This window comes from Amblyomma americanum, chromosome 4 (genome assembly GCF_052857255.1).
Source record: "Amblyomma americanum isolate KBUSLIRL-KWMA chromosome 4, ASM5285725v1, whole genome shotgun sequence".
Taxonomy (NCBI): domain Eukaryota; kingdom Metazoa; phylum Arthropoda; class Arachnida; order Ixodida; family Ixodidae; genus Amblyomma; species Amblyomma americanum.
In genome coordinates this window covers 193,522,339-193,537,543 of record NC_135500.1, presented here as the reverse complement: position 1 = coordinate 193,537,543, position 15,205 = coordinate 193,522,339, and the positions used below count along the sequence as shown (strand labels likewise).

General features: G+C 50.6%; 1 protein-coding gene across 1 annotated transcript in view; it reads right to left on the bottom strand.

Moving 5' to 3' along the window:
- Nucleotides 1-15,205, bottom strand: part of LOC144128930 (alpha-1,3-mannosyl-glycoprotein 4-beta-N-acetylglucosaminyltransferase B-like) — a 147,023-nt gene that overhangs the window by 25,895 nt on the left and 105,923 nt on the right. Inside the window, exon 2 of the mRNA XM_077662734.1 lies at nt 455-712. Coding sequence (XP_077518860.1) covers nt 455-712 — 258 coding nt within the window. The remainder of the gene's footprint in view (nt 1-454; nt 713-15,205) is intronic.

Here is a 15,205-nt window from a genome sequence, read left to right as displayed (position 1 = left end):
TAAAGATCTGTGCACACCTCAACCTCCTGGCCCTGAAGGACAACGTATGAAGTACACATATGCGCAAGCGCACCAGGGTAATTAAAGGGATATGGGAGAGGCCACTGGCCCGCAGTAAGCCTCTCCCCTGATGATGATGTTCTGCATACATAGGGTTAACTGAAGGTCAACAGGACATGCTTTTTATCCTGCAATGGACGTAGTTAGGCTGATGTTGATGATAGCATATGATGTAGACAGTTGTGGCGGCACGCCAACACCAAAGGCAGTAAACGACCCAAGTCAATTGCACCCTCGTCCGGCTATTCTATAGAACGTTCGCGAAGACGTCGGGACGGTGATGCGAGGACAGAAGCGAAACAGTCCCCCGCACCACACAGGAAGAATCGAGCACGACAACACGTGGGCGCCACCCACCGACGACCGTATACAGAACAAGTGAAGAACGGTGTACCTCCTGAGCGGCCCTTGGAGACCTTGAGGGCGGGCTTGACGGCGTCCGGCCCCGCAGTCAGGTGGGGCAGGAAGTTGTAGATGGCGGGCAGCTGCAGGTCCAGCATCGTGCCGTCACCCAGACTCCCGTTTCGGGGCACCAGGTGCTGCTGCAAGGCCAGCACGTCCTCCCATCGCTGGTGGTTCAGCATCTCGGCGTGCCGCAGACGCTCCTGCAGCTCGGCGATCCGCTGCACCAGCACAGACTCCTCGGACATATCTGCGAAGCAGAGGGAAGAAGAAAAGCGGAGGGTCACTCAGATGATATGGAATTTACCTTTTGTATAGTGACAACAGGCAAAAATCTGCCCTGGGGACAGAGATTACAATCTAGCGACAGCAATACCTGTAGCACGCTGCGGCTGTGACGACGGATAATGTTGTCGTCGTTACAACCAACGACACGGTGACCAAAAATGTGTCTTAAGTGGGACCGACTGTTTAGTAACGATGTAGTTTCTCGTCGTTTTAAGCTGGGGAAAAGGCATAGTTTCGTAAGCACACCCTCTCTTCTCGCTCATTCTCCCGAAAGCTTCTAACATCTCCTGTACTGCACCGTGCAATGAATAAGCCCTTTTGTACAGCAAACGCGTAGTAAACCAACTTGGACGATGGAGCGCCGTGTCAATTTCTTCCTTTCTTTTCTTTTTTTTTTTTAACGGGTGTTCAATCAGCCTCGTCTATACTGCAAACTGAAGATTCATGAGTCAAAACACAATCTCAGCCAGTGACTCTTGAAATGAATTTTAAGGCTTGCAGGCCATAGTCGCACCTACTTTTGAGTTCCCGCTGCAAACTGTAGATTGGAGACAAATAGCGGAGAACTCACATGGAAAGCACTGAAGATTGTCCATGTCTTTACAAGCGTACAACTACAGTTGAACCTCGTTATAACGAAGTTGAAGGAGCCCGGTAATTACTCCTTTAGAGCCCTAGCTCCTTTATAACCCGTGTTGACTGAACTTCCAAGAAAATCGTCATTCCTTCGCTATATCCATTATTTCGTAATAAATCGTTTCGTTATAACGAGGTTCGACTATTTACAGTATATGTACGTATACACGGTCAGTTGTCGATGATGAAGGAAAAAACTATAAAAGAAGTTGGCCTCCACAGAATACAGCGACATCTATGGAGAATCGGAGGAAATGCATATCAACTACCAGCTGAGCCCTGCGTTTCGCCTGTGTATCAAGATGTTTTGTAGCGATAGCTACATTACAGTAGCATTTCGAGCCTTCAGCGTGACGGCGCCGCCACGCTGTCACGTGGGTGGTCTCGTGGTGCGGAGCAGCTGCCGGCGGCGCGGCGCCGTGGCTAATCACGTGGTTCATCACGTGACCAAGTTCCACTCAGCCAGCTGTAGCTATCGCGTCACTCCAGGTTTAACCAGAGCTAAACCACCGCATTTTTTCCCCCTAATTGAAGACAAATGACAGGCTATGGAGAATGCGCTTCGGAAACAAGGGAACGGATGTTCGTGTCACAGAACCGGTTCAGTTTAGAACACAGTCAGGCCGCCTACACGAAAACAAAGAAGTGAGGAAGACGTTCCTACAAACACTCTAAACACGAATACGCCTACATGGGAGTAAAAAGGAAGTAAGCCGTCCTCTCGCGCAGTCGCTTTTATAAAAGGGCATTTTACTCCATTCTTATACCTTTCTGTTAAGAAGTGTATGCACACATCGGTAAAAATGCATCTCCCCACTACGAGCTCACCATCACACACCCAGCACTTCCCGAATACGATACGGACGCTCTAACCAGTACTATTACAACTCAGATATATATATATATATATATATATATATATATATATATATATATATATATATATATATATATATATATATATATATATATACATGTCACTATTTATCATTAGCGTTACGAACTCGTAACCGTCACGTAATTTCTTTTTTTTTTTTTTTTCGTAATACTTAGCATCCCAGCATTTAGACGTTTTACCAGCCCAGCTATACGAACACCCTACAGCTTTTGTGGAAAAGTTATGCGCACAGAAACCGATCAAAGAACGCTGCTGCCTCCACGCAGTTCGTTTTAGGTTTTTGTGGACCAGATTTCCTGACGCAAGCGCAGACGCCTGAGCCGGCGCTTCTACAGCGTGAGACCCGCAACCCGTCAAGCCGAGGCCGTCACGTCGGTTGCTTCATCCAAATCAAAGCGTGTATTGTGCGCCATGGGGCGGAGTATACAGAAATCGTAAAGCAATGATGGCCACCGCTTCAGGAAGAAAGGGGAACCGACCACAACAAGCGGTATTCACGCGAAAGCGTGCGTCCTTGGCCATGTCGATCCTACGCCGACTCACGCGTGGACGCCGTTTACGCAAGCGGCCACACGTAAACGAGCCGGCTTGCTGTTTGTATTACGCCACCGGCCTGGAGATGCGCGTTTCTTACAGTGTCAGTCACTCTGCTTTCACTCTCCTGTTAGATATCAGGCCGCTACAAACACTGTGACGGCCTCATTACACCACGGAAGGTAAATAAAGCAGAAATATAATAAAACGGGTTCGTATAAAACGATGACGAATTTGTTCAACTGTGTAATTTCCTTTTGTTCCCCCAAGGTGGCGCTGAAGCAATGCTGGATTAGTACGATCCATTCCTAGTGCGTGCATCCCGCGCGATGTCGTAAATGTGGAAGAGCGTCAAACAACTTATTCAACTTCAGCGTTCGTCGTAGTTTATCAAAAAAAAAAAGTGATGAAGATATCAATAATGCAGCCCTTTCGACAAGGTTACCGTTTCAACGTACCTCTATAAAACGTCCCCTGTCCTCTTTGCTCTGAAAGCGCACTGCAAATAAATGCACGGGGGAGCCAACACTCCCTTGATGCTCGGCCAATCATACACCATCACGCTTCGTATTTTACAGCGACAGATATTAAAGGTTCGTTCCTTGGGCTTAGTGTCGGCGTTGTAGTAGTAGGCTGTCAGCGCAACCGAAAAAATGGTTACGTGCTTAACATGGAAACCACTACAGAAGCGGTGTCTACCATAGCTGCCTACTCCCAGTGATTACCGTGGAAGGAGGAGGGGAGTTGCAGTGACTCTTGGCATCACTGAAACGTTACGCCGCGACTGGCAAGCGTAATAGTCTCCCACTTTTCGTAACAGCAGCATCGCGAAGGACGAGGACGACAGAAAGAAGTACGACACGTCACGTCCTTCGCGCTAGTACGGTCATTAATACAATTCAGTTAGACCAGCTTTCCACCTTCCTACCTCTCGGTAACTCCTCCAACTACTGTGACGAAATCGGACTTTGATCAAACCGCTCTAACACGTCTCCTGTCGCTTATCAAATCACAAGGCTTCTTTCGTGGCTATCAAATACAGGGAGAGAAGCGCTACACTTGACGAGTGAGTTCGTCTCAAAAATAAAAAGAGTCGTGTATAACTGTACACGTATGCACGTCGCTCTCAAATACTTTACCTCAAGGTAATAAGTAAATAAATAAAATACTTAAATGCTGCCGCGACCGGGTTTCTAACTCGCGACAGCGCGTACAGATCAGATCAGCTTAACTTCGATCAGAGGTTAACCCGAGTCGAATATCGAAGCCAGATGTGCGACGACATAGCAAAGCAAAATCATGAGCCAAGCAGGATAAACACACGCTTTCGCTCGCACGTCTAATCGGTTTAAGTACGTTGAAACGCTACCCCCCCCCCCTTTTTTTTTTTACCGCCATCGCAGTGAACGACTTAAGGCAAGTGTTCTCATCGCATTTCTAAAGGGAGGAATTTGACCAAGGGGGCATTCTGCTTTCAGCGACGTGACATACGCCCACATAGTGCAACAGAAGCCACAGACGAAAACGAATTTCTGAGAAGAAAAAAACGCAGGAAAGGGGACGACCATCGTTGTTCGTAGCTCATTACATTCCTATTCTATCAGCTCTGCTACTCCCACAAGTAAAAAAAAAAAAGTCGTGCGACACGTGACGGCGCGTACATACAGTCTCGATCGAAAGTGTCCGGCTCACGGGGCCTGCTGATGAAACGTGTATGAGTATATATCCTCACGTTCGTGATGCCTGCGGGGCGAAGAGGATAATCTTCGGAACCTCTCTCCAGTAAGTGTAGATGTCAGCAGAACAACAGTCCGACCACAGGAGAGACGGGCGTAGAAGGTCGCTGGAATGGTGCGACCAATAAAGCAAAATGTCATAATTCAATCGGAAGAAAATGAAGGCCCTTTTCTTCTTCCTGGACTGGCTGCACCATCCCAACGTTGTGTCCGTCCTCTCCTGATCCGTCTAAACGAAGCAAGAACCAACTAGCTAGGCTTCAAGCAGCTCTCCGTAGTTTCGGAACTTCAAAAAAATCCGCGCACTGTATACCCTCTGGCTTCGGTGACAGGCGATAGTGCGAACAAAGACAAACGCAGCATCCATCACTCGTGATGCGAGCGCCCCTCCTCTTCCCTCGCCCCCCTATTTCTCACGCACAAACGCAATTAAAGAGGGCTGTTGACAAAGCGCAATAAATAAAATAACGAAACTGTACTTTCTTTATTTACTGTTTCTTTGTCACCACAGCCTGTTGTAAATGGCAGCTCGGCGACTGGCTAAGGTCACCTAACGACATTCGCGCGGCGCCGCTGACAGCAGATCGGTCAGAGGGAAAAGGAGTGCGCGGGCATCGGACAAAGCAGCGCGTCGGCGATCGACCACGCGACCTTCAAACGCAACAAGACGCGAGAGCGCGACACTCATCGACCAGCGGCACTTTGCTTGCGTCGCAGCGAGCGACAGCAACGTCGTCGTCGCGGGCGCGAGTTTCGCGCCCGTCACCGCGCGCCCTGAGAGACAATCGCGTCATTAGGGGAAAAGCCATTAAGCGCCAGCTTATATGCTTCGGCGGCGCGCGCGCGCATCTATCGACGACGTATAGTTATCTTGAGCGAATAGAAGATGAGAAAAAAAAAGGAAAAAGAAAGGAATGGGGGGGGGGGGGGGGCACCGTACACACAACTAGGCGCGCTACACTGCGCGTGATAAGTGAGACGTGCACAGTACGCGGGCGCAACAGCGGAAGAGCGGGGCGCGCGACGCGCGATCAATGCGGCCGGAACGCTGGAAAACGAAAGTATATAGAAAAAGCGCGCGCGCGCGGCGACCCGCAAGCTGCCCTTCACGCCTGGCTCGCCACGCGGGCAGTGCCGGAGCGGGGGCGGCTGAGAGAGACGGTGGATGTGCGGCACAGTGGACGATACACACTCGGCCAATAATAAACGCGATTGAAGCGCGCAGCTGGTTCCCTTGCGCTGAGGCGGATTCATATCGCCGAGAGAGCTAGACTATAGCTATAGCTGGACTTTGTAGTCTTGCGGGGCACGTCTCCGTGCGTAACGCCGCGCACGGCTGTGCGACGCGCTCTGCGAGATGAACGCGGACGTGGGAAGGTTTGGGAAGAGAGGCGAAGACGCACGACGAGCGGAATCATCAAGTGAGAGCAAATCTAAGCAAGAAACGGTTGCGGTGCGACCTCGTTATTTCGAAACTATAGAGGACGGCGAGGAAAGAAAACCCGAGAGTTTCTCCTATTTTTTATTTTCATTACAATCTAAATTTCGCTATAACCACACAGCTCTCCACTACGAGGCTCACACGAGAAGACGGAATCTTTTCCCTGTAAAACCCAATTAATTTGTTGTAGTACTGGGAACCGCGCTGCAAAAAGACAGAGACGAGCGAACCGCTTCGTTACTGCGGGAATTCGTTATAGCGAGATCATCTTTTGCATTCCACAGTGGCAAAAAACAAATAAGATTAGCTTTTGATATTGAAAGCGAAGATCTTGGTTTATGGTTTGGTTTATGCGGGTTTAACGTCCCATAGCGACTCAGGCTATGAAGGACGCTGTATGTGATGTGAAGGGTTCCGGAAATTTCGATCACCTGGGGAGCGTGCACTGACATCGCACAGTGCACGGGCCTCTAGAATTTCGCCTCCATGGAAATTCGACCGCCACGGCCGGGATCCAACCCGCGTCTTTCGGATCAGCAGCCGAGTGCCATAACCACTGAGCCACCGCGGCGGCTGAAAGCGAAGATCTGTAGGACACTGTCGAGGTTAGTGACACTACACACGCAGTCACACCCAGTCGTGGTGGTGCGGTAGAATGCGTGATTTCACGTATGCACGGAAGGTATACACACTTTGGTTGCGAGAGACGCCGTAGTGAAGGGCTCCGAATAACGACCTCCAGCACCCGGGGCCGTTTTAACACGCACTGACACGAACGACACAGCAGACAGGCATCTTTGCATTCCGACAGCTTCAAAATTCGGCCGCCGCGGCCGGGGTTCGATTCCGCGACCTTCTGCTCATCAGCCGAACGCCACGTATCCACTGAGCCAACGCGTCGGGTCGCGTATATCTAGTAGTCACGGGCGCCAAAGAATACTAAGAAGTAAAAAAAAATAATAACGCATTTACGAAGAATGCGGTTTACTGCGATCGAAAAGTTCCAGCAGCAAACGAGGCCGAAGTCGCGAATGCCGTCGTTTATGCCCGGGATATGGGGCGACCGCTGCACGCCTCGAGTATCTCCTCCCATTGATTACATCCGGCGTCGGCGCGGCCGCAATTTAGGGCCGCGGTTAGCTAAACTAGGCCAAAGACACTAACGCTAAGGGGGCGCGCAGTCGGGTGCACGCGGCAGTAAACCGAAGGGCCCAATCCCTTTGAGCATCCACGACGACGCCGGCGATTGTTTATGGCAGCGCACGATGTACGAGAAAGGCTGCTTATTTTGCTTGCTTTGCGTTACCCATCGCTGGACTCCTACAAAAATACAATTTGCAGCAACAACGGCGCATTTGTCGCAGAGTGACCAACGGCCTCACGTATGCATAGCTGTGAAGCAAATAGAGAAACAACGGCTCGCTAACCCAAATGTTCTATTTTTCTTTTCTGGCACCTTTCGGATAACCACCTGCGCAAATTTATCCATTGCTGTACTGGACGCAGAACGCAGATATCCATCATTCGGTTTTCGTTCTTTCTAGACCGGAGGCCCGCAGTGACCACAAGCTAAAGGAATAAAAAAAAAAGATATGCGCGTTGATGAAGCGCGGCCTTACACGTCCCCACTAAGATGCTAAACGAGCTTGGAGTCCGCTCATTTACGCAAAACCAAATAAAGGCCGCGGCAACGTGAAACTCAAATTGCAGCCTCATGCAGCCAGAAATAATCTGTTCTACAAACAAACAAAAAAATGTCGCGGCACTGACAAAAGAACAACACACTTCGTTATAGACTCTTCATAAATGAAGTTCATCACAGTACGAGCGTCAGCGTGCCAGCGTCCTTGCACATGGTTCCGGTCACACACCACTGTTCACATCACAAAGTGCAGCGAGTGAACGGGAACATTCACGCCTGCCTGAGGGGTCATGGCTCAATTATTGCTTTGCTCTTTTCCCCAGCTGATGTTGGGGACGCGAGATAACGCGTCGGCGTTGCTGTTGCGGGCGCCTCGCCTGTGCGTTACAACCACATTGTAGCGCTGTAAGGCCAGTGCCCGCCTTGCTAGTTTAGCGCCATGATGCGTGCTTGTCAGATAAGCGAGAGGATTGTGATCGGAGACCACATTAATCTGTGCACCAAACACCCAGTGGTGAAATTTCTTAAGCGACCAAATTATGGCGAATGCCTCGCGCTCGATTGTTGACCAGCGGGTCTGAGCTGGTGTGAACGTGTGGCTGGCGAAGGCGATCGGTTCCTCTCGCCCCGCCTCTCCCATCTGTGCCAAGCAAGCTCCGGCCGCGATTCGGATGCATCCGTGAACAGCCATTACGGCTTGCGGATATCGGGGGTGTTTAGCGCTGCCGCTTCGCAAAGCGACTCCTTTAGCTTATCAAAAGCCTGCTGCGCTTCCAGAGTCCAAGGAATCGGCCGCGCCAGTAATTTTTTGATGGTCCGTTGGGTTCTTCGGAAGGGTGCAGACCCTTCCAAACGTTGTTGTTCGGCGGTGATGAAGGGAGATGTGCAGATGGTCAAAGAGAGAATATATTTACAGTATGTACAAGGGCAAACTGCGTTACAAGTTGAGTCACAAAGACGGTCAAGCTGTAACTGACAAAGACAATTCTCACACAGAGAAACACTCTCTACAAGCCCTTACTCATCGACGCGAGGTTAGAGTCTAGGGTTGTAGAATTACGTGCCACTGCACGGATCCCCTAGCTCAACTAGACAAGACTGCCCTCCAATGATTTTACATGCAGTTTTAAAGCTTTTGCAAACAAAGAAATTAGGGCGGTCATATATCGAGGCCCGCCCTAAGCTTCGATAACCAATGGAGGTAGCCACAGCCCCTGAAGGTTAGACCCAACTTCGAGCCCGGGGCTTGGCTATAAAGAAAAAGAAACATATACAGAAAACATTTTGAAAACCCTCTTTCCGAGGGGAGTTCTCGGCCTTAGCGCTTGATGCTTTCCCTTTCCCTGCCGCACCCGCGCGTCGCCTCTCAAAGGATGAAGCGTTTTTTTTTTTTTAGCTAATTGGCGGGACCACTGACCCACTGGCTCACCGCAGGAATGTCAGACGGCGGAGAACCGCGACGCTTCGGTGCCATCGAGAATGCCAGAAAAAAGAAGAAAGAAAGGGGCCCATCGCGGAATGCGAGGTGGTTCGCATTCTGCCGCCGTGGGAATGCTGCCTGAGATCAAGCGGCGCCTCGCATGCTTTCTTGGCGCCAGGTGTTTTCGGCCGTCACAGTGGTGCTGTCAAGCAGCCAGTGCTTCCTGCGCATTTGCCACTGCTTGCGGGGGTGGGGGGCGTAGACCGGAGGCCCGCAGTGACCACAAGCTAAAGGAATAAAAAAAAAGATGCGTGTTGATGAAGCGCGGCCTTACTACACTAGGGCAAAACGATTTCGCAGGTTTCACCCGCATGTTTCACACATACAGCCCTTGTAAACTTATCGAATTCTAAACCTCTTCAGTTTCCCTTTAAGGCCATGTAAATACCGCACTTCTGCAGATGTTTTTACAGCGAAAGCTGTAGTACATAACCATCCCCCGGCGGATTCAGAGCGTAGGCCACCCGTCGACAACTGGTCACGTGATCGGTCACGTGTCATCACGTGATCGGTCAGAAGCAAAGGTACGCGAAACTATGCCCGCTGCGATCGTGGCGGTGTCCAAGTTACCGCTAAGACTGTCGGTCTTTGACTTTGAGGACAGGCAAGCAGCACGCGCATGAAAGCTTTTACAGAGTTCAGCGCGTGTCGCCGCATAACATAAACCTTTTTTTTTTGAAAAAAACAGAAATGTGAGAAAGCGAGTGACTGAGCGATTGAATGGCAACGAATGAGTGCCCGAAAGCCCAGTAAACCATGCGCCCATATAGGGCCCCATCGCCTCACACGAAGCAGCGGACGGATGCCCATGCGTGTGTCCGTGACGGCAATGCTGAAGCCGGGATAATCACAGGGATGCGCTTCGGCGGTTCGCTCGCGTCCCAAAGGGGCAGGACCGAAATGCCACGGGCGACCGCTACGCCACCACACACCGTTCCTATGGCAGGCGTGACTGCCGACTCGCGCCGACAGAGCATGCGCAGAGATTCGCAGGAATCGCACGGATGGCGCTGTATACGCGCATTTCACGAACATTTCTAGCTAAGGATGATGACGGCGATAGCACTGAGAGAAAACTTGGCCGCTTCCACAGCTTCTTCCGTGCGCGCTCGGCTGCTGACCCGAAAGACGCGGGTTCGATCCGGGCCGCGGCGGCTGAATTTCGATGGAAGCGAAATGCTAACGGCCTGTGTGCTGCCCTATGGGGAACCTGCGCTGCCAAGGTGGCACTGCAATTGTTCCATTCGGTGACTCAAAACTGCTTTTGTCAGCCGCTTGGGCCGCTGCAAACGCCAGAACACATTCTGCGCGATTAGATACCCGCGTTTGGCTGACAGCATTCATTGCCTAGCTTCTCTCGGCGTAGCCCAGATAGCCGACGCACGGCACGTGCGCCTTCGACAGAGCGCGGAGGCTCACGCCGATAAGCGCCTGAAGGTGGCGCGGAAAAGTACTAATAGTACTACCCAAAACTGCTTTCTCTTCTCGCTAGGCAGTGTGTCATGGCGCTGCAATCGGCACCGCAGACTTCAGCGCAAGTTCCCCATATCAGTGCACGTTAAAGAAGCCCAGGTGGTCGAAATTTCCGGAGCCCTTCACTGCGGCGTCCCTCATAGCCTGAGTCGCTTTAGGACTCAAACCATAAAGCATAAACCCCCCGTAAACCATAAACCACAGCTTCTTCCGAGCAGATAATAGAATCATGCAGCAGGCATTCACACCAGCACAATTTGATTTGATCCAGCATCCACTTATTGTTCCCCTTTCGGCATGATTTGTTTGCTGGAATGTATAGGCGATATTTCACTTGTGCTTTATTGTAAAGGATGGTAAAGTCACTTGAGTAGATTGAGTTCTTTTTTATTTTTTTCTGACGCGCACCGACAAACAACTGGAATAAGAGGACTCCTTGCATTCCCCTATGTGGGAGAAATGCGACAGACGCAGGCAGGAGTCGAACCCGCTGCCATCAGACCCACACGGCAGCAGTAGATACGCGGTTGGAGCGAAGCGGCACCGCAGCTCTTCGCATTCACACACACACCAAGCAGAGTCGAGAATGCGCGACCGGTGGCCAGCAATAAGTCCCGAACTGTTGAAATGGGAAAGTATGAACGGAAGCCGAGGAGAGCGCTAACTCTAAACAGCAAATTTTATATTTAACCCTTCAAGACAGAAGGAGCGCGCAGTTTGTATCAAATATAGAACGCGGGGTTGATCATCTCCAAGCTTAAGTAAATGTATGGACTGCAGATATTGGCGTACGGGCCGCGGGTTCAACGTCTCCAAGTTCCAGACCTCTAATTTTCGGTCAGTGTTGACTTACGAGAAATAATACAAAAGCACACGAGTTCAGTAGCAAACCTGAAAAGAAACACCGTTCATTACAGCACAGGGCCTCCAGAATATTGGTTTGTGCCGCACGCCCGTATCAACTGTGCAAAACAAACGATTTCGTATACTATTCGTAAGTTACCAATTAGCCCAATCCTCGAAGATGTTGATATTAGTTCCTGTTCTAAACACTGTTCAAAGTGTTTTGGTCCCGCTTAGTCTTTAAAGAACGTCTTCTCTTCCAATTCTCGTTGGAACATGTGTATTAGACAATTAATCTGCTCTTCTTCATTAATGGTTTGGTTTTATGGGGTTTAACGTTCCAGACGGTCTCAGGCTATGAGGGACGCCGCAGTGAAGGGCTCCGGAAATTTAGACCACCTGGGATTCTTTAACGCGCACTGACAACGCACACTACACGGGGCTCTAGAATTTCGCCTCCATCGAAATTCGACCGCCGCGGCCGGGATCGAACCCGCGTCTTTCGGGTCAGCAGCCGAGCGCCACAACCACTGAGCCGCGGCTCTTCCGTATAAATTTTGCGACGTCAGCTGCACTGCTTTGTTTCAGAGCATGATACCTTGGCATTTTTTGTGTGCGTGTGACGCGAGTTATGCTTACGTCATTTGTGGTCATCTGTAACTGCATTGCTGCTTCTGCCATGAAACGCGGCTGACGCGGCCGGGGTTGAACCCGGATATACTTCGACACAGCAGCCGAGAGCGCCTTAACCGCTTGGCCACCGCGGCGGTGGTGTGGGCCGGTCTGCACCCGATAAGGAACATCTGGCAGTCTGTTATAGTAGCCAAGATAGCGTGAGAAGGGAAACACATGCGGGGACGCCAGGGAATCGGCGGATATAGATTAAGAAGCGCGCCGTGGCTGGCGCAGAAAGGACGTCATTCGGTGTCGGCCTTAAATGTCGTGCAACATATAGACGTCATCTGTCGAATGGCGACGAAGGATCTTATGAGAACAGCTGGAGTGATCTCGGAGGTTCCCTCATTCCCCATCTCCATCGCAACACCTCCTGTCAGGCTGGCAACGATATCTGCTGCCCACAACGTTCAAGCCACCGAACGGAACAATGTACCTTGCGTGTTTGTGTCCCTCTTTATTGTTTAGTAATACCGGTTTCAAGTGGGAGAAGCCGTTTCCATGGCAACAGGCTTTTGTATACGCTTCCCTCGCGAACATAGCCCATGTTTCCGTTCCGCTTCGCACACGGGTCACCTCGCTCGCTCGTGACGTCACAACGATCACCGAACCGCAACAGTTAATACGGAAATCGCTTTGAAGTCTGGTGTCAAAAGCCGGTAGAGCCCAAGAGGCGAAGTAAAAAATAAATAAAAGCAGATTATTGTTTAATACGTTAACTTGGCGCGATGTTCGAAAGAGTTCTCCGATAGGCTCGCCAATCATTGGCTACACGCACATTATTTACTCGTGATTTTAAAAATGTCACGTTCAACATTCGGTGGACCTTTGAGGGATACCTATATGGGCCTTCTGTTGAGGATTGCAACATGCATGCGTAAGTTACCTCTGGATCTCTTCAAATACTACTTCGCCACATCATCAAATATTGCGAGGAAGACAAAATGTCTATTAGAGAATCCTTCACACAAAAGCACTTAAAAAAAATAGCTTTGAAATAAGGATTTCAAATGTGCTTTGAACGATAAAAGAATCCAAACAAGTTTTTGAGCGGGGAGGAAAACACACGACCACCGCCCACCTAAGCCATGGTTCCGTGCTTTTCAACGCCCCCTTCTTCAGAGGCGGGTTTTTCTTCTGTCGTGGTTATAGTTGGGACCATTAGAAACAGAAAAATCGTCTAAAGAAAAGCAAAAAAAAGACCAGCACACCGATGCATTACGTTTAACTCCTCAGCAAAACTTCGCGCTGCAACAAGCTCAACTTTTTGGTTATTTTTTGACGGCTATGGTACCGACCCGTGCTCGCATTGGCCGCCACTGCAACACACAGCAGCAGACGTCGCCGAGCGATACGCCATACAGAGTGCGGAGTATAGCCTCAAGCTGCTAAGTATAGCCGCGGGAAGAGTCATTTGCCGCGCCAAGAAGCGATCAGAGCGCGGACGCTTAGAGCGCGAGAGAATAGCAGAGGCGGTTCGGCGGCGGCAGCAAGCGGCGCCGGCGAAAGGCGATAAAGGAGCAAGCAAGTTGGCATAGCTGTCGTCGGTCCACCGGGGCGTCACCATCTCGCAACAACCGCGTTCCCACCCTATTTCGGGTGAGCGGCGCACTATGCAGTCGCTAAGAAAACAACAAAGAAAGCCCAGCAGGTCCTGCAGCACCAAAGAGACTGTCCGCATTCAACCGAGGTCCCCTTGCTGTTCAGTCGGAAGTGCCCACTGTGGCATCCGTGCACCGGATTACGGGGACCCGGAGCGTTGTTTTCTCAGCCCTCGTACGACCAGCACCCCCGGATCTCGAAATGGATCGGGCATCATTTAGCCCCACACCGGTCGTCGACACAAAAGTCGAGGCCCGAGGAGATGCACACGTATATATGCGTGCGGTCCCGAACATGCGCGGACCTGGCTTTACACGCGTACGAAACAGAAATGGAGCCAGGGCAGGTGAGCTCGAAGCGCGCGCTGATGTCTTCCTAAGTTTCGCTTTCTCCGTCTAATGACCTGACGTCCGCGACCATTTACTTAGTAACAAAACAAGAACGAAGTACCGTGGCTACCAGCTCGGTAGACCGTCGTATGCCCGACTGCACTGACATCCATTGGCGAAAGGCGACGAATAGGAACACCGGCAATTCGGCGTTCTTGCGAGCTGGCGAAAGCCACGGGAGATTTTGCCCCTTTCCGGTTTCCGAACAGAGTGAAGGCCTCCCACTGAAACGTCGACGCATGCAAGGCCCCCTCCGACGTCGGTTGGAGCGGCAGATATAAATCATTTTGCGGCCCCGGCAGTCAGACAGGAGTCCCCATTTTCTTTTTTTTTTTTGCGTTTTTCGTCGGGTGTAGTTTTCTACCATAGGCGGGCGGAGTGCAGCTTCGTTTGACAGACAGGTGACGCTGCCTTCATCACTCTGCGGACAATGACGGCTGGAGCTGCCGATTACGACGGGCTTCACTCACCTCTTCACTACATACACCGCTGTCCCTGCGTTGGTAACGGGAAATGAAGCGTAGTAATAAAAATTCGTTTATTACAACGGGGCTGAAATATATCTTTAAAATAAAACCAAACCAACCAGCGAAGAAATAAGTAAACAAGCAAATAAACAGCCTGGAAAAAAAAATGACGGAAGCAGGATCACAGTGGACACTGCAGATCATCGCAGCATACAGCCACCGGACTCATCATGCGCACCTCACCCCCAAGCTAGGTAGTAGTTTACACGGCGTACACTTTCTATCAAACGTTGTCACGCGTTGAAGTGACGCACGCGCGTATACGTGCCAGACGCAATCAGTTCGGAGAAGCACCTGGCAATATGTTTTTCCGGTGGTTGCGACACCTTCGTACAGAGACTGTTTTTAATTTCACAATAAGCGAAATGCATACATTAAAGCGGCGAGTTACAGAGAATTAACAAAAAAAAGTCAGTTTTTAACGGCTTCCTGTAGGTTAGAGCAAAACTCTACTGCCTCCTTCCTTGTCGAAGGGACCTGTGCTCAGAAAAGCAAGAAGCCAGGGGCAAGATGATTGACGAACACTCCTCTCGTTCAGCCAGCAGGAAATTACTGCACACAACCGGTTGTTCCGGCCAC